This window comes from Eutrigla gurnardus (genome assembly GCF_963514095.1).
Source record: "Eutrigla gurnardus genome assembly, chromosome: 14".
Classification (NCBI taxonomy): domain Eukaryota; kingdom Metazoa; phylum Chordata; class Actinopteri; order Perciformes; family Triglidae; genus Eutrigla; species Eutrigla gurnardus.
In genome coordinates this window covers 22,912,375-22,930,945 of record NC_139937.1, presented here as the reverse complement: position 1 = coordinate 22,930,945, position 18,571 = coordinate 22,912,375, and the positions used below count along the sequence as shown (strand labels likewise).

The 18,571-nt window shown below is 46.2% G+C and overlaps 2 protein-coding genes across 3 annotated transcripts in view; one reads left to right on the top strand and one right to left on the bottom strand.

The window, feature by feature from the left end:
* rpz6 (rapunzel 6) overlaps positions 1-18,571 on the bottom strand; it is a 196,341-nt gene that overhangs the window by 50,710 nt on the left and 127,060 nt on the right. The window lies entirely within an intron of this gene.
* nr2f5 (nuclear receptor subfamily 2, group F, member 5) lies at positions 128-18,114 on the top strand. Of its 2 annotated transcripts, none has more exons than XM_084026814.1 (4): positions 128-1,185; positions 10,238-10,518; positions 12,648-12,894; positions 16,837-18,114. In XM_084026814.1, the coding sequence occupies exons 1-4, from the start codon at positions 807-809 to the stop codon at positions 17,154-17,156; spliced, it is 1,227 nt and encodes a 408-aa protein (XP_083882940.1). In that variant the 5' UTR covers positions 128-806; the 3' UTR covers positions 17,157-18,114. The 2 variants fall into 2 exon arrangements, with proteins under 2 accessions (XP_083882940.1, XP_083882941.1); XM_084026815.1 differs by having other exon boundaries at positions 140-1,173.

Sequence of the window (18,571 nt, the reverse complement as noted above, 5' to 3'; positions counted from 1 at the left end):
CCTGACACTTTCCCCCAAATCGTAGCTTTGCCTCTCGGAGATGGGGCAGACAGTCGGACAGTGAAGCGGCACAATCGAAGAGCTTCTCCCACACCGAGGATCCGGGTCGGACCAGTACGTCGCGCCCCCCCCCTCAAAATAAAACCCCTCACCGCGGCGCGCAACGCACCAGAGGAGCGAGGATCGCCTCGGGACCGCGCGTCACGCCGTCTCTCTCCGAAGAGCTCGCCCGGGACTACATCAACCCGCCGCCGAGGACAAACGTGAAATGCGGTCATCCGGGAGGAGGCAGGGTCTGTGTTGCGTGAGTCCGAGCGCAGAAGGCCAGTGAGCGGCGGAGACGCCGGACGGGGGTCCCGCAACGTTGACGACTCAGAAGGCGACGGTTCGATTCCTTCAAACAAACACGCTGGAAGCGACTTTTCCCCTCAAGAGGCTCTCCACTCTGAAGAACGACGTGTTTATGGATCGCTGCGCAGCGACGGACAACGGGACTTGTAGGCTACTCTCACGTGCATCGATCATGTCGATACCTCGGGAACTTTGATAGATGTTTACGGACATAGAGACGAGACGATTTGAGCAGAAATACGCGCAGAAAAGCTCCGATTGACCTGCGGAGGAAGTGGGAAGCGCCTTTTACGCCCTCCCTCGTTTTCCCTTCCCTCTCTCTTCTCTCTCTCTCTCTCTCTCTCTCTCTCTCTCTCTCTCTCTCTCTCTCTCTCTCCCAAGACGTCAGGACGGATCTCTATCACTCAGTCTCTCCTTCTGTGATTTACACAAAGACCAAAGTGTTTGGGGATAGCATGGCAATGGTAGTAAACCAGTGGCCAGAGAACATTTCTGCAGATCCGGGGACTCAGCTCCAGATATGCGGCCAGGAGCCCGGCGGGGCGCCGGGAACCCCCAACGGTTCCACCCCGGGGAACGACGCGCTCTCCGGGGACAAGATCCCCAACGTGGACTGCATGGTGTGCGGGGACAAGTCCAGCGGGAAGCATTACGGCCAGTTCACCTGCGAGGGATGCAAAAGCTTCTTTAAACGCTCGGTGAGGCGGAACCTCTCGTACACCTGCCGGGGGAACCGAGACTGTCCCATCGACCAGCACCACCGGAACCAGTGCCAGTACTGCCGGCTGAAGAAGTGCCTCAAAGTCGGCATGCGAAGAGAGGGTAAGACTTTAGGTGTGTGACCGATATATACGTGTGATGTTGTGACATGATTTTATGTTCTGTTGTTGCTCGAGCGTCATTTAGTGCGTAAAAGACGAATTCTTTACATAATTTATTGGGTTTTCTAGAGAAAATATCTTTGCAAGAAAGAAGGAAAACTTAGATCATTTCAGCAAGAAAACATTTCCATCATTTTGCAAACTTTGAAAGCTTCCGTTTCACCACACATGTGAAAGTAAACCCTTAACAATAAGTTGTGCGTAAAAGCCGCGCGTCCCCGACGCCTGTTGATCTCCGCCGTTTCTGTCCACTGTTGTTTATTATGGATGAATTAATCGGCCCGCCACCTGCGGCAGCGCCACAATGCCCGTCTCACATTCTCTCCCTCGGTGCGCTCCGTCCTGTGAAATCCCTCCTTTGTCCCTCCGTTTTAATTACGCTGTTTGCTCACCGACACCCGGAGCCGCTAGAAGAGGATGCCGCTACATTTTGTTGTATTGTGTTGGATTAACAACGGGTCAGTTAGTGTCAAAGAGGGAGGGGGGGGGGGGGGGGGGATTGGGTGCTGGTGGAGGAGAGAGAGAGAGAGAGAGAGAGAGAGAGAGAGAGAGAGAGAGAGAGAGAGAGAGAGAGAGAGAGAGAGAGCTTTCCGTATTAATTATCATTCAGCAGCGCCGCTGGTGCGCATTTTCTTTCTTTTTAAACCCAAAAAAAGGAGCAGAAACATCTGTGCTGGCTGCGTTCCAGATGTGTGTGTTCGTTAATGCACTTTGGATTAGTCATCTCCGGCCATCATACTTCATTAAAGGACGCTGCTGGTTCCTGTTTCGAGGATTTAGTTCTCAAAAGGCAGCGAGAGCATAAATAAATCATAATATTTAATATTTCTGTTATATATTTGGGAGATGAATGAAAATCACAGTTTTACGCAGGTGAGTCAAGGACAAAGAGTCTTCTTGTGAGGGCAAAAACAAAAAAAAGTCCTGTCACTTCTTCGTCCCCTCGTATTCCCCCTCTGGTAGGACAGAATGAGGTCAGCAGCAGCATCATCTCAGTGAGTAATCTTGCTCAAGGACACTTGGGCAGCGGGTGTTGAAGGACGGGTCGAGTCTCTCAACGACCCCGCCGCCCTTTGTTCTCTTGCTTGCTCCAGAATGTAAACACACAGTGCTGGTTGGAAATACCCGACATCAGATGATCCCTCAAGGATCCCGCTGGTGCTCGTGCGTCTCTCCGACTGCTGCGCGTGCACAAAGTCGTATCCGATGTGATAAAATAAATAAATAAATAAACAAATACCCCGAGGGGCATCTTTCCGAGCCAGTAAACGCGAGGAGATCACCGCAGGGTGTTGAGTGCTTTTTATAAATAAATGTAACTCTCATTCAAACAGAAGACACGTGATCTGATGTGTCTGATCGTCGGAGATGAATTAACACAATTAAATCATCGAAAGTACGTAGAATCAAGTGTTTTGTTTATTTTGTTTTAACTTATCTGAGGAAGATTTCAGCTCAGCTGGTAAAAGTTTGACTTTCTCATTAAGAAAGGCATGCAAAGGAATTAGTCTCGCTGTTTAGATGACATAACATCATGAAGCTTTAAGGCTGCAAACTGTAATTCATCTTAAATCATTTAGTGTAGAAACAAATAATAAAATAAACCGACTTGTTGTGGTGAATTTCCTCTAAGAAGTGAGTTAGAATCGAGGGCATATTATGTCACATTAATTATTCAAATGAAAATAATGTTTTGAGAAACAATAAAACTCATCTGCTTTTCTTTTTTTAAGTGTTGGCTTATCTGGCGCGTAAAAAAGACTTTAATGTGGAGCAGGTCAACTTCCACTGACGGAGCTCATCTGGTGGTGCATTCGAGGTCAGCGGGATTAAACTGTGTCCTTAAATCCTCTTTTCTCGGCTGACTTCTGCTCATCAGCATTCATTTGTCTATTTAGGGATCATTTCTTTGTGTGTTCGCTCTGTGTGAGGCTAGTTGTAAAAAAAATGTATTGTGATGCACAATTTGATTGTGTTTTTAAATGAGAGGCTGAGGAAGATAGTTCAAGAAAATCACACACATTTAATCCCATTGTTTTTAGACTCACAAGATATTTGAATATTTCTCAAATAAATCATTATTTTATGGCAACATTTACACTAAATTGCATCCTAAAAGTGAAAAGTGCAGCAGTGTTGAAGCAGCAGTCTTCCTCCCCTGAGCCATGTTTCCTCTCCATTATTCAACAGGTATCTCAGGTTGTAAAGGGGGGGGGGGGTTCTGAGTCGTGATCCAGGTGAATTAGACGTTTGATGTTTACCGACAATAAACGGAATGATACTGATTCTCAACAACACAAACAGAACCGAGCGGAGGATCTCGAGGTAACATGTCCGTTGAGTTAAAGGATCCGGCAGCTCGTGAATGATTTAAATAAAGGCTTTTAACTCCCTGTGAAATGTACTGTGACTCTATAGTCCGCCGTGTTCCTCACGTCCCGGGACGGTGCTGCTGGATGGATCAAACGTATACACCACGTGCGTTACGCTGCGTAAAGATGTCGCGTTTGGATAGCGCGGTGAGGCGATGACGTAACTCCCTCGTCTGATATCACTAACACCGCCGAATGAAAACTTGGCTTCCCTGAGAAGACGCGCTGAAAGTTTCATGAGCGGATTCGGAGCTACTTTGCCTCAGTTTCGTGTTTCTGTTTCTGACCTCTTTTCTGCAGACTGCTGCTGCGTCGCGCGCGTCATAATATCAGCTTGTTTGTTGGGAGACTTTCGGCGGTAAAACGTGACCGTGCCGAGCCTCCGGTGGGGGAATCAAACCCGTGGCGTCGTAGGTATCATTGTCTGTTTCTACAGGGAGGCAAGGAGGATCCGCCTGACAGCTTCCTCATGAACCGGAGTGAATGTTTTAATTTTGAAGCAGCGCCACAAGGATGAGAGAGAGAGAGAGACTCTGATTAATGCATGCCTACGCAATGATAATGACGTTGTCGTGCGCGTGCCTTGACTCTGGACAGATGTGAGGTAACATCAGTAAAACGCCATCCACATCCATTTGGATCACAAGAATGTGCGATATCCACAGTGAGCATTGCGCATGCGTGAAGGCTGCTGCTGACAAAATACCAACAGCAGCGGGAAAATATAGGTCAAGCAAAAAACAACAACAAAATGCTCAAACATGAATAACAGACAGGATTCAGTTAAAAGTCCACGATGTGTGAGTATGAGTGATTTGGTGTTTGCTGTCTAACAGACAGATCCGGTTCCCAGAGACCAGGTCCAGACCCACAGGTGGATCACAGGAGACTTTATTTGACATTTCTGTCTGCAGTTCATCCTTTCAGCCACACGAGGGAGCCTGAATGATCGCATTGTGTTTGATAATCGTAATCTAGGGGCTTAAACTCGTCTATTTTGAGGATTTGAAAACATTCAACAGTTGCTTATTGGCCGTAATTCTCAGTTAACCGTCAAGGCATTCAACGTCTACCATAATGTCAATAAAAATATATTAATAAGAAAAATAAATCACAGAAATGTTAATGTAACCCGTGGAGCACAAACGTATCTTCAGACTCTGACCTGTTGATGATTCCTGAACTGGCTTGTTACTTAAACTCCTTGAATGCTACATTGTAGCATTTTGACCGCATGCTTTAATTCTGTACATTCGTTTAGTGGGTGTGTATGACGTGACGGACTTCAACGTAAACACACCCGCGTCCTTATTATCACGCTCAGAGCACCTGACGTAGTCTGGAGTGTGGGATAGTAAGGGAGGTGGGGTCGAACAAACACAGGACTTTCATCCAGGAGACTGCTGTTCATGTCCCAAAAGTTATGTCATGTTAGTCACATCAATGAGGGCTTAGTCAAGTTAACAGAAACCAAACTAATTGGTTTTGTTGCCTCAACCTAACTTCCTGTGAAGACGTTTATTTTGAAGGAGAAGTTTATTTTGAAAGGACACTCAGGAGCACAGACTAGGCTGCTGTATTTGGATGCTTAAAACAAGTTTGTGAAACATTGGAGTGATCCATCCACAGTGAGTCTTTACTCATCCCAGTAATTTAGCTGCTGACAAATTCACACACTTGACCCCTGTGACCTTTCGTAGTTGTTATCAGAGGCCTCATTGAAGCTTCCATTGAGGTGACACACTGGAGACGGCGGCGTGACGTCATCTTTAATATCACAGAGTAGACACACGATGACCTCATCCACGTAAAGGCCGTGCTTCTTCTTTCTGTGATAGAAGTCATGTGACCCTCTCAGGTGCGTTCACTGAATCAACTCACTCAGACTTTTCCTTGAGACTTTTAAGTAGCTCAACCTGTAATACTCGTAATAACACACACACACACACACACACACACACACGCTGGAGAAAGCTCTCCCGTGCAGCACTGAGGGAGAATCTGTGCACATTTATAATTTAGGCATGTAGTTGGTGATCTCATGCACAGCAGCAGTGATGACATAAGTAGCCGGGAAACAAGCCGCTTGGAATAAACAGTTGTACATTGAGATTTTTTCATAAAAGTGGGTGTTTTCCAGTTCAAGTGTGACGGAGGCTCCTCTCTGACTACAGTTATTTTACAAAAGGCTCATTTCCGCCCCATTTAAACTCAATTTCTATAGTTTATGCTCAGTTTGTTTTTGTTTTATTTGCTCAGCTTTTTGAGGTCGACCAAAGGGACCCACAAATCCATCAGAACGTTTTCTTAAGCAACGCTAAGAAAAATGTTAAAAGTAGCTTTTTTTGTTGCCAAGAATAAGAGAATTCATTCCTTCACCACAGAATATTGAAATCCTCTTAAAAAAGCAGCGTCATGTGCCGACTCGTGATGACTGACATGTAGGCTGGTTTAGGGTTTCAAGAAACAAGAGAGAAACAAAAACAACAACAAAACAGTACTTTGACTGTATTGTGGAATATTGAAACTCGTGTGTGTGTGTGTGTGTGTGTGTGTGTGTGTGTGTGTGTGTGTGTGTGTGTGTGTGTGTGTGTGTGTGTGTGTAAATATGAACAGTGTAAATCAGAGTCAGAGAGAGAGAGAGAGAGCTGCATCCACATGGCAACGCGACCAAACTTCCTCACACGAAGCTCCTGACTGTGTCGTCTTTTCGAGAGAATTAAGAATTAATAAAAGCTTGAAAAACAAAACAATGGGCTGCACGATCTGTAGAGTAGTCAGGTGATCCAGTGTTAATATAAAAATAGTTATAATAGAGAACATGAACACGTCGAACACCGTGTTCGACGGATGTTTGATGAGGTTTTTTTCCCTCTGTTTGTTCAGAATAAACAGAAGAAGAACTTGATCTGGAATGAGAGCTTGCTGTTGCACAAGAGCACACAATGGTGTGGACCATGAACTCAGCCAGACTAGCCAGTCCACAGTATCCAGTCCTTTTCAGAGAAATAAGTACCAAGTAATGTATCTTATTAACAGTCCGGTGACTCTTCAGAGCCGAGTCGGCCGACCGCGGTTTGATTGACGAGAATATCAGAGCTGAGATCAGCTCTTCAACATGAATCTGGCCTCCCTTTACTTTTACTTTTTCATGTTGTTTGCCCCTTTTTTTTAAATCAGGAACTCTCTCCTGGTTTACACATTAGCTCCTATCTGACGCTCCTCGGGAGCTTCGCCCTGCTGCAGAGCAGTGACCTGCAGGTCAAAGGTCAGGGCCAAAATAAAACCGGGGGAAGCAGAAATGGAGCACATTACCTTTCGGTGTCGCATCACACGCTGACCTCTGATCTGGATCGCGGCGGCCGTGTGTACGTGACGCAGGCTTTTCACCTTCCAGAAATGTCTTTTTTTTAGCTTTGGATGTGATTTGACATTTTGTTGATTGCTGGATTACATGCTAATGTCCCACACACACACACACACACACACACACACACACACACACACACAGGTTCACGCATGGCGGCGTGTTTATTTTTCGCTGCCCGATGGAAGCTTTAGGGGGGAAAAAAATCCACTTATTAAACGCGGCCGTCGGGGCTGAGCCAAATCTGTGATGTGTCCGCGTTGCCCCGGCACCGCGACCTTTTAGTCCAAATGTTGATAGGCCTTAATTGTATTTAGCTGCTGTAATTCCACTAACAGTTCGACCCGGAGGCTAATCCGGGGCAGCCAGGCAGCGAACTGCACTCTCTGCCAGCTGCCGTTTGCTGAAGTGGCATTTAAAAAAAAAAAGAAGTCGCAGCTGAAACGTCCCATGGTACCCCCCGTCCTCATTACACAGGATGCTGTTTCTGTTTTGTCTATTTTTCTGCCTTTCAATTATTTTTTTCTCTCCAGGAAGAATGACTTTGTGTATCGTTAAGATGTTAAATCTCAGCGTTACGCTAAGCCACAGTGCACTAATTAAAAAAAAAAAGGAGCAAACCAAATCTGACTTTATACTCCCCCCCCTCCCCCTTCTATTCTCCGGCTCTCTCACGCCGCTTTCCCTTTTTTCCGTCTTATCCTCCGGCATCTGTTTCTCTCTAATGTCATTTCTGTCTCGCTGCCCTCCTCTACGTCCAGATACTCCATCTCTCTGTCTCTTCCTTTGCTCCTCTCTCCATAATCGGCCTTTTCACCTCCTCGTTTCCCCCTCTTCGCTCCTCGCCGTCGTCCGGCCCAGCTGTGGGCGAAGGAACAAACACTGAGCGTTGTGTCCCGGTCACAAGTCCTTCAAGTGCTTTGCCTCTCAGCCACGAGTGACCCTCACAATGGAACCCCCCCCCTCCCTTCCCTTTGAAAAGTCAAGTGGATCAAGTAGATTCGCCGCCATCCTGCCGGGATTAACCGCCAATCAATATGAGAGCAGATTAATAGCCGTGAACCCACACGTGTGGGAGACACGAGAGGAAGTATTTGATATGTTCGCCCCCATGGAAGTCGCCAGTTCAGTGAGAATCCCCCAAAGACATGGAAACCATGTGTTTTTGTTGTTGTTTTAGATGACATTAACAAGCCGGGGCAGTGACAGTTTCAGGTTATGGAAGTGCTCTGACTGAGACGGGGACAGGGAAGAGTTTCGTGGAGACTTTCCCTCTCGTGGACCCGAAAATGACACAAGTTGAAGTCAAAAAAGGAAGAGGAGGAAGCCGAGTCCACGTAGGGCGAAGGTCAGGGACCTTCTTCCTCACTGAACGTTGGATTCCACTTCCTGTTTCCTCCCGACAGTCAGATAGTTTTCTTATTCTTATTCTTTTTAACATTACTGATTGTTACGATGCCGTATCAGGGCCACTGTAGAAAAAAAAACAGAGCCGAGAGAGGGGGGGCAATATTCCAAGAAGAAAAGTTTTATTACGATGCTAACAACCGGCATTTATGCTTGCTAACTTCCCATGAATGTACGCATTTTATTTTTCTAATTACTATATCCCAACGTGTGACAATGCCTCGTTAAGGTCCTTAGGGTGATGCTTATTGTTGGTTTTATTTCTATGAGGACAAATTGTCATCTTATGGGTGTTTTATTGATCGGGGCGGTTGGGCTAAGATGCTAGCGGTAGCTTTGAATTGTTGTCATAGCAACAGCCAACATCAGGTGTTAGCAGGAACAAAGCAACTTGTTTGTATATGGGATATATATATATATATATATAAAGTGGCAAATTTGTGAGGAAGCTTCAACCTGAACCGTCTTTAAAGGGCAGTTACAAAAGCAATTATTGGAAGGATTTGTTGAGTCATTCACAAACCTGCAGCCACTCCTCTGACCAGGTAACCCCCCCCTGGAAAAGACAGACACGGGCTGCTAATCCGACAGCCGTCCCCTTTCTGCAGAAATGAGTGGCGAGTGACGAGGAATGTCCCGTTGTGCAATGTCTTTTGTGGCGGCGGAGCGACAGCTCGACCCCGGCGAGGCCGCCGCCGCCGCCACGCTGTTTGCAAAAGGAGGCCGCATTCTTTTTAACACACGCGCGGGTTGACACAAGTTTGCAGGAGAGAAAACCTGGTAGTTCTGTAGGCCAACACCTTTTTTTTTTAGTGCCGGGGTATTTGTTGTTCCTGCTCACGGGACAGGACTTAGAATTAAAGGGGAATTTTTATAACCCTCCTGAGCGATTTGACCTCTCGTTCTTTTTTCGACACAGCTGCTGCGGGGTCGAGGTGACAGGTGATACAGAGTTGAAAAGCATTTTCCAAACCCCTCCTCCTCCCGTTGATTCCACCCCTCTCTCCACCTCCTCCTTCCACCTGTCTCTTCATGTAAACCACCGCTTCGCTATCTGAAGCTTCATCTGGTCGCTATATTCAAATGCACTGAACTCACCTTTACCTCTCTCGCCCCGCCCTCAATCTCAGCTTCACCTCTCCACCTTATCAACACATTTCACCCTTTTATCTCATTTTTACCCCTCACACGTGACTCCCCCCCCCCCCCCCCATCCCTCGCTGTGTAACAGTAGATGGAGTTATTAGTCAGACAGTGGGGATGACTGAACAGGTGTTTTCCAAATGGGCCTTTGAGCGCTCGCCGCATCATCATCACTCCACGGCGGCGGGAGGAGGGGGGTGTTTATGAGTGTATGAGAGCTTGGCCTCTGCGTGCCCTTTCCCCCTCAGGCGGAGCCATTTGCCATTAGGAGGGTACCGACATCACGCGGGGTTCATGTATGTATGCATACGCGGGTGCATGACATATGCAAGGTGTGAAGAAGTGGTATATCTTTACCAGCTGCTGCTTGTCATTACTCATTGGTGGACACAACAGGAACGGCCGCTTTCCACCGCGAAAAAAAAGAAAAAAGAGGAGCGCTGACATATTTAGGGGAGTCAGAGAAATGTTCCTTCCCTTCCCTTTTGACCCCGTTCTGCAAAAAAAACACACAAAAAAACACCCGACACATTCGACACGCCCAATTTCTTCTCCGTCTTCGTCTCCGTTTTTTTGTTTTCGTGTCTTCTGGAGGCTTCTGGGTTTCGCTTCGTAGACCAGGTTCAGGCGTCTCACAGTCAAACGCACATTCATGCATTAAAAGTTCACATTTATGCGACTGGGTTTCTAACCTTGGCTCTGCCTTGTTGTTGCAGCTGTACAACGAGGACGTACATCGAACTCCCAGAGCAGCCCGGGACAGTACCTGACCAACGGCACCGACCCCTACAACGGCCAGCCCTACCTGTCCGGCTTCATCTCCCTGCTGCTGCGCGCCGAGCCCTACCCCACGTCTCGCTACGGGGCCCAGTGCATGCAGGGAAACAACCTGATGGGCATCGAGAACATCTGCGAGCTGGCGGCCCGGCTGCTCTTCAGCGCTGTCGAGTGGGCCAAGAACATCCCCTTCTTCCCCGACCTGCAGCTCATGGACCAGGTGAGCCTCTTTGATGGCCGACTACATTTAACTTTCAACTCTGGAGGAATTATTTGATGTTTTGTTGGTCTCAAAAGTCAGATGAGAGGATTGAAACCACTCTTGTGTCTGTACAGTAAATACAAAGCTACAGACAGTTAGCCTAGCATAGCATAGGGAGTATTGTAAGTTACAATAAAATGTCCAACTCTGAAAGACTAGTTTGACATTTTGTGCTCAGCACTTTCTTGCCTAGAGTTAGACGAGAAGATCAAAACCAGTAAATACAAAGCTACAGCCAGCAGCTAGTTAGCCTAGCTTAGCATAGATACTGGAAGTGGGGGGAAACACCAGAAGTTACATCAACATTTTCAACTCTAAAGGACTAGTTTTGTGCTTATCACTTTCTAACCAAGAAGATTAAAACCACACTTGTGTATTTCCAGTAGGTACTAAGCTACGGCTAGCAGCTAGTTAGCCTAGCTTAGCATAAAGACTGAAAAAAGGGGTGATACAGCCTGCTGGCACTATCCAAAGATGGCCAAATCTACCTACCAGTCCCCAGGAGGGTACTTTACCTGGACTCATCAAATATAAAGCCAGGCTAGGTGTTGGCCCTCGGTTCAAGTGTTTGTGCTAAGCTAATAAGCTGCTAATGTATCTGCATGTTTAGAGGACAGCGGTATTCATTTCCATCATCTAACTCACTCTAACAGCATTTGGTTAAATGTCTTCTTCTTCTTCTTAGTGGAGTTTATAAACACTGATTGTCTTTAAAGCTAACACGATTAAATTCTCCCGTTCAACTTCAACTTCTTCAAAAGAAAACTGTGATCAAATAAATGACCACAGTTTCATGAAGTATGATCAATAAACAGATTCTTTCTCACCCTATCCTCAGTCCTTACCCTTAAAAAAAAAGGACTGATCTGATAAATAATAGAACTTTTCTCTTTCCCTTATCTGTCGTCTCTTCGGAGGCGTATGAAAAGAAATCCGTTGTGTTGCTATTGACCGGAGGTGGAAACGGACCGATGTTAACGCTGCACGTGTAGATTTACACCGACAGTTCTCGGTTGAATCACCTGACCTATAAATATTCACGTGCACCTTGGGCAGACCTATCACAAATATGTCACGCTGGAGCTGCACCGTATCATTAATATACCATCGGTATGCCGGCTGCTGGCGATGACACTTCTTCAGGCCGCTATCAGAACACATTGACACGCGTCCTCTCAATGTGTCGACCAGCGTGGACAAAATAATGTAAACGCCGAATAGAAGAGAACCGTTATTGATCATTTTTTTAAAAAGCTGCTGCAAAAGTGGGTCAAATGCATAAACCCCCTGTATATATGTATATATATGTATTATTTATTCAAGTCCTCACTGAATAAATTCAACTTGTGAATAATGATTTCTTCAAAATCATTAAATAATCTTTGACCTTTGATCTCTAATTTGCACAAAAGATGTGCACTTTGGAGCTGTGGCTTTTTTCTCCATTGTGATCAGAGATTGTGACATTTATTTGTCAACTCATACTATATATATTTACATCACTATGATGCCATATTATAAACAGGGTTGCCCATAAAGTTGGAATATTTTGTTTTCAGACACAATCCTCTGTTTACTCACTTTTTGGTTCCATTATGTATTCAGGTGAAAGACATTTGCAAATTATTCCAACTTTATGAGCGATGTATATTAACATCACTATATATTAAAAAGCATATTTATCTTCTTCCGATCATAACACAGCTTGTCACATCCTCTGTAATCTTCATGACCTTTTAAAAAAATTGACAATAAGTGTTTCTTCTTAACAATCGTGTTTCGCTTCGGGCCAATCCTTCGGGTTTATGCGGGCGCAGTTCTTCTTCCAAAGCGTGAATTTATGACTTGTTTGTGTGAAAGATGATGTGTGCATGAATGGAGCTCCTGTCTGCTATCTAGGTTTGGATTACTTGATGTTTTGTGCATCTTGTGACACTAAACTGAGCATTAGCAAACCTTGGGCGATTCTCCAAATTTTAAAAAGATAATTTATTTTTATAGTTACGATTTAAAACATTTCCTTCCAGTAGAAATGTCAAATGCTGCTGGACTAATGTACTAACCACTCGATGCTGCCCGTGTCCTAGGTGGCGCTGTTGCGCATGTCCTGGAGCGAGCTCTTCGTCCTGAACGCCGCCCAGTGCTCGATGCCGCTCCACGTGGCGCCCCTGCTGGCGGCGGCGGGCCTGCACGCGTCGCCCATGTCGGCGGAGCGCGTGGTGGCCTTCATGGACCACATCCGGGTCTTCCAGGAGCAGGTGGAGAAGCTGAAGGCGCTGCAGGTCGACACGGCTGAGTACTCCTGCCTCAAGTCCATCGTGCTCTTCACGTCTGGTGAGTCCTGAATGAAAAGCGCTCTTGTCGTCTAAACAGCGTCAGAGGGAAACGCCGTGAAAGGTCAATGGTGTCACGAAACGTCGGAACAGGATGTAGAAGCCGGGGCTTTAACGGGCGCTGGATGGCTCCGCGGGGGCTAATCGGAAGTTTAAAAAGCGATTAGAAATCCATGACCCAAAAATGTCACATTTATGGTGTTACTGCTCTCCAAGCGCTCTAAGAAAACCATATAAAACTTTGACATTGGAATAAAAATAGGAGAAACCTCCAGAGAGGAGATTAAAAGAGCAATGCTGCCAGATGCTGGTGGATTGATGTCGCAGGTAACGAGGTTCATGATGAAATAAAGTTTAACATTAGCATTATTATTATGAGTTGAGTTTGGATATAATAAATCAAATACGATCAATTGGTCGGGACTGGAGTCCTTTGGCTTGATCTTTGCCCTTCTTCTCAGACTCAAAGAGGATTATGGGTAAATTGTGATGCCAACAACAACATCACGGAGGCAGGACGGGGGGAATTAGCAGGCGGGTGAGCTGACTCCTTGTTGGCACAATTACATTCAGTTTAATTGGTTTATTCACGTATCACAGCACAGCTTAACCTGTGTTTGAGGGGGGGATTCTGTGCATTTCAACATCTCCAGCACGTCATAAAGTAGCTTTTTATCAGGGCAACCACTGAAACAAATAAATATCTATCACCAGTACAGAAGGTAGAAGGCAATTTGAAGATATTGGCTTATATTGTTGGTGCCAAGTTGGTACAAAAGTCATCTTTTACAGTGATCCTAACACTATAACACGACACAGGTCTATCAAATAAAAGCAAAAAGATAGCATTATTCTGAGTTGTCGAGGAGGTACGTCACATGTCGGCTACATCTGTAAAAACGCTCTCAGAATGCTCGTCAATTAAGGCTTGGATGCAGAAATGAGTTTATAAAATCTATGTGATAAAAACCCATTAACACACAGATGAAGGCAGCAGCGGGTTCATGTCTGAAAAGCTTTGTTTACCGAAGAAGAAGCCAAGAGATGCTTCACACGTTCGTTCATATTTGCCCGTTGTTAGGGACGGACGAGAATAAGAAGTTCATAGTGACGAGAAACATTTCCTCCTCAAAGCCGACTTAAGCCGCCACCTCTTCACCTCGGCCGAGCCTGACCGAGCGGCGACCTCTGATGCTGCAGCAGATACCGTCTCATTGGCTCCGTATGTAAATGCTGCCGCTACAGCCCCTCCCACTAGTCAGTCATGGTCGCTGCCCTCCGCGGATCTCACTATAATTTGATCACCCTTATACTGTAAAAGACCCTCGATTGACCCTGTGAGTAGCTGCTTGTGCCTCACTTAAATCTGGAGTTAACCTCAACCTCACTTTGCTGGAGTTAATCAGAATACCTGAATATTTTCGCCTCAGTATTTATCTTTCAGTGATAAGTTTTTACATTTTTTTTGTATTATTTCTGCACGTTATACATTTTACATTTTGTGCAAAAGACTGATGGACAAGTAAATAACATTTGAAGTGACATTGCACCTTAAGAAACATAGTTTAAATCCATTATTTATACGCTTGCACACAATCCATATGTTTCCAAAGCCGGCAGCCACCATCTGCTAAAAGTGCCTCCTTTTTTGACATTTATCCAACATTGCTTGTAGTCTTACATTTTTGATGATGATAGTTATTTCTCACCTTAATGAAACGCACATAATGACACAAAGAAAAACACCGTAGGTTTGTCTTGCTCTTTAAAAAATCCCCCCCCATAAAAACAAAAACATCGGGCTCGACACCCTCCTCGCTGTGTTGCATGATGTTCTCCCCGCTGGGATGCACACACGAGATAGAATCAAAATATAATGGTGTTACGACTCGAGGAAACCCACGAGATGGGCCGTTGTTGTGATACCGCTCATATACAAACCCTGTTGAGGTTGATCCCAACAGTCAGCGGGCCAGCGCCAGCCACAATACTGTCACATCTGGGCTCCTTCAGCAAGAGGGGTGGGGTGGGGGGGGGGATGGCGAAGAAGATGTGTTGTGTTTTTAATTTATTGCATTTCTTTTTCTCCGCTGCCTTTGCATGACGTGTCGGATTCACTCTGCATGTATGTGGGTCTCTGTCGAACCACCTCCTCTCGCTCTCCTCCTTGATCCCATCTATTATTGAAACCAGTCATCCACCCCTCCTCCCTATATGCTCCCCAAACCCCCGAGCCCAGCCCAGGCCAGGCCCCGGGACCCCCCCCTCCCTCCCTGCCCTCCACCACGGGGAGTTTGAATTATGTATGGTGAGTTTCAGTGAGACGGGGAGGATTCCAAACAGCGCCGGCCGTGACCTACATAACCCCTGTAGCCCTGAGCATCCCATGTGACCTCCCCTGCATGCAGGAGGGCGGACCCACATGTAAACACGGTGCAAAATGCAAATGTCTGGAAAGGACACAATACATTTAGATATTATAACGGAAAGGCACTCGGTAATAAACTCCTGCAGACTCGAGGTTAGGATGAGCTAACAAGCTTCGACAAACACCAATCGTCTCTCACCTCCCGTCTGAGACCCCTCCCTCCCACCCTCCCCCCCACTTGCCCAAGTCCCATCAAGCCACATCAGAGGACGGGGCATCTCAGCGCTGCCACCCCGATCCTTCACCCGCACTGACCCGGTGTGTGCCCGCCGATCAGACAAAAGAAGGCGTAAAGGGAGCGCCCACCGAGCTGTCGCCTCGGCACGCGATGCCCCTTCAGTCCCACAGACAGCTCCGCTAATCCCAACCAGGCAGGGACCGCCTTGTCACGCAGGAGCCAAAATGGCGGATATAAAGGCTAGCCCCCCCTCAGCAAAATACAGCTGTAGTGGGAGTAATTACTCACTCAGAATGATGAGAATAGTGGCTGCTGGGGGGGTCAGGAAGGGGCTTGACAACCTTGATTAAAGATATAACGTAAATTTAATTTTGTTTTATTGTGTGGGGGTTCGATGCCCAGCAGGGTTTTTACACGGGGGACAGATCAAAGTGTGACATGACAAAGGGGGGGGGGGTCGTCGAAAAAACTCCTGTCTTCCAAACGAGGGTTCATTCAGGGGCCACAGTCCGGTGTACAGTATGTGGCGGAGTACAGTGAAATGTGTCTTTGTTTTGAGTTCACACATCTATGACCTCCTTTTGCTAAATCCCCCCGTGCTCACACACACTCACACACACACCACACTCACACTCACACACACTCACACACACTCACACACACCACACACACTCACACACACCACACACCACACACACCAAGGGTGCGAAAAGTATCGCGCACAGTGTTACACATACTATCGGCTGTGTGAGACTCTTTGCCAAGTCGGGGTGGGGGTGGGGGTGGGGAGGCGGAGGAGGTGGAACATGACCTCCAGCTGCGAGGGGAAAGGGAACGCCGTAGCGAGCCGCGAACACGGTCGGGTAGTAGATTCACATCGCTGCAGCGACGACCTCGATTTCCCTCAAGTTTGAGCGAGATCACTCTGACTTATAAGAACAACGAACACATCAGCTGTTCATTACATGTATCATCTTTATAATGAAACTCATACATTTAATGTACAGCTTTAGGTCAACAGCGAAATCTTAAGCCTCAATGAATCAGACTATATTTGATAACTGTTTGCACTGTTTTTAATGTTGTTATATTTATGTGTCACATGCTGCCTTTTAAATTACTTTATTTGTGTACTATTTATCTATTTTTATACTTAGATGTTACATTGTTTGGCATTCTGTGGAAAGCAAACAAAGACTTGAATTGTTTCTTTACTGTGCATATGATAATAAACCTGAATCTTGCTTTTAGATTCTGTTAACGTCCCCTCAGGCTGATTCAGACACTCCAATAAGGATTGTTCTATAATAATAAATCCCTCTTCCCTTCCTCTCTAGATGCGATGGGGCTGTCAGACGTGGCCCACGTGGAGAGCATCCAGGAGAAGTCCCAGTGCGCCCTGGAGGAGTACGTGAGGAACCAGTACCCGAGCCAGCCGAACCGCTTCGGGCGCCTCCTCCTCCGCCTGCCCTCCCTGCGCATCGTCTCCTCCCCGGTCATCGAGCAGCTGTTTTTCGTCCGCCTGGTGGGTAAGACCCCCATCGAGACGCTGCTCCGCGACATGCTGCTGTCGGGCTCCAGCTACAACTGGCCCTACATGCCCACCGTGCAGCGCGACCGGCCCATCTCCCTCCACTACAACGAGAACGGGCCCTGAGGCCCGGCCCGATGGCAGGCGGGAGGAGAGAGAAATCATTCAGGCTGAACGTCCATCTGACTCTTCTACATCCGATCCACCACATCAGGCCGCTCAGCTCCCTCGCCATCCCCAAAAAACACCCCAGACTGACGACAGAATCCGCCACCGTCCCGGTTTACTACAAGCCAGTTAGTCATTCAGCCCCCCCCCCTCCCCTCGCGGTACCTCAGTCTGCATGTGAGATGTGGCACGAGACGGACAAGTTGGTAGAACGGGATTATTGGGCAAGTTCACCAGCAGATCTGGACTCACTTCAGGTGTCGGTCTCAAAGTCCCCCCCCCCTCCACACATGCAAACATGGACAGACGAAGGTAAAACATTTGCTTTATCGTTGGTGCTACGCCTTACAGAGCGTCTCAGTACGGAGAATACTGAGCAAGGGCTTTGCCAATGGGACTCTACGAACCGAGAGCACAAGGCCCACTGTATATTTACCAATTTTTTTTTGAAAAAGAAAGCCAGAAGCCATTAAAAGAAAAAAAAAAAAAAAAAGACAAATGCCAAAATGTCTTGGGACTTTTTGCAGAGGACATGTTTTAATGTGTGTGTTTGTATTAGCACTGTTTATATGGAGAGAAAAAAACTCATGATTGTGTCCATATGTACAGTATATCGTTGATTCATCTATAGCATATTAGGGTTCAATGGGAAAACGCTCAGGTTCAAAAGGGTGGGGGTAGAAAGACAGACAGGAAGAAAACAGACAGACATGCCAATATCAGTATAAGAGCAAAAAAAAAGCCCAGTTAAAAGTTACACTTATCAGCAGCCTGTGCCAAAGCTGAAAAAATGCATATTGTTTGGATATTTTTGTGGTAGTGTTGGTGATGAAAATTTTAGTGTTTGGTTTGTCTTTAATTTGACAATATACTTGTTTTGGGGTCTCAGGGGGGAGAAAAGGAGTCTGTATAAAAATAAAGAAATAAAGAAATAAAAGCTTAGGCACTTGCATTGTAAACTAGTCAGAACCTACACTTATCCACTCCTGTAAAATCACAGCACTGGTAGATCGTTGCTGCCCTTAATGCCATTTGATCAATTATGACTTTTTTTTTTTTACTTCAGAAAAACCCCTTAAAACTTTGAACATGTTGTTATCACAGGAGTGACAACTCATCCTCACTATTGTTCTATTGTCTTGATTGTCAATATCGGACCTTTTTTGAATTTCTTTTTTTGGGGGGGGGGGGGGGGGGGGGGGGAGGGAGCATTTTACAAAACTAGCTGTACTTGCCTTAGAACAAAGATTTTGTCACTGAGCATTTATCTTATGACTGTGCCATAATCTCTCGTTACCTGTTATAACAGGTATTATGTTCTGTCAGGAGAGGAAATGAACTCGCGTGATGTAAATAAATAAATGATTGGTGTG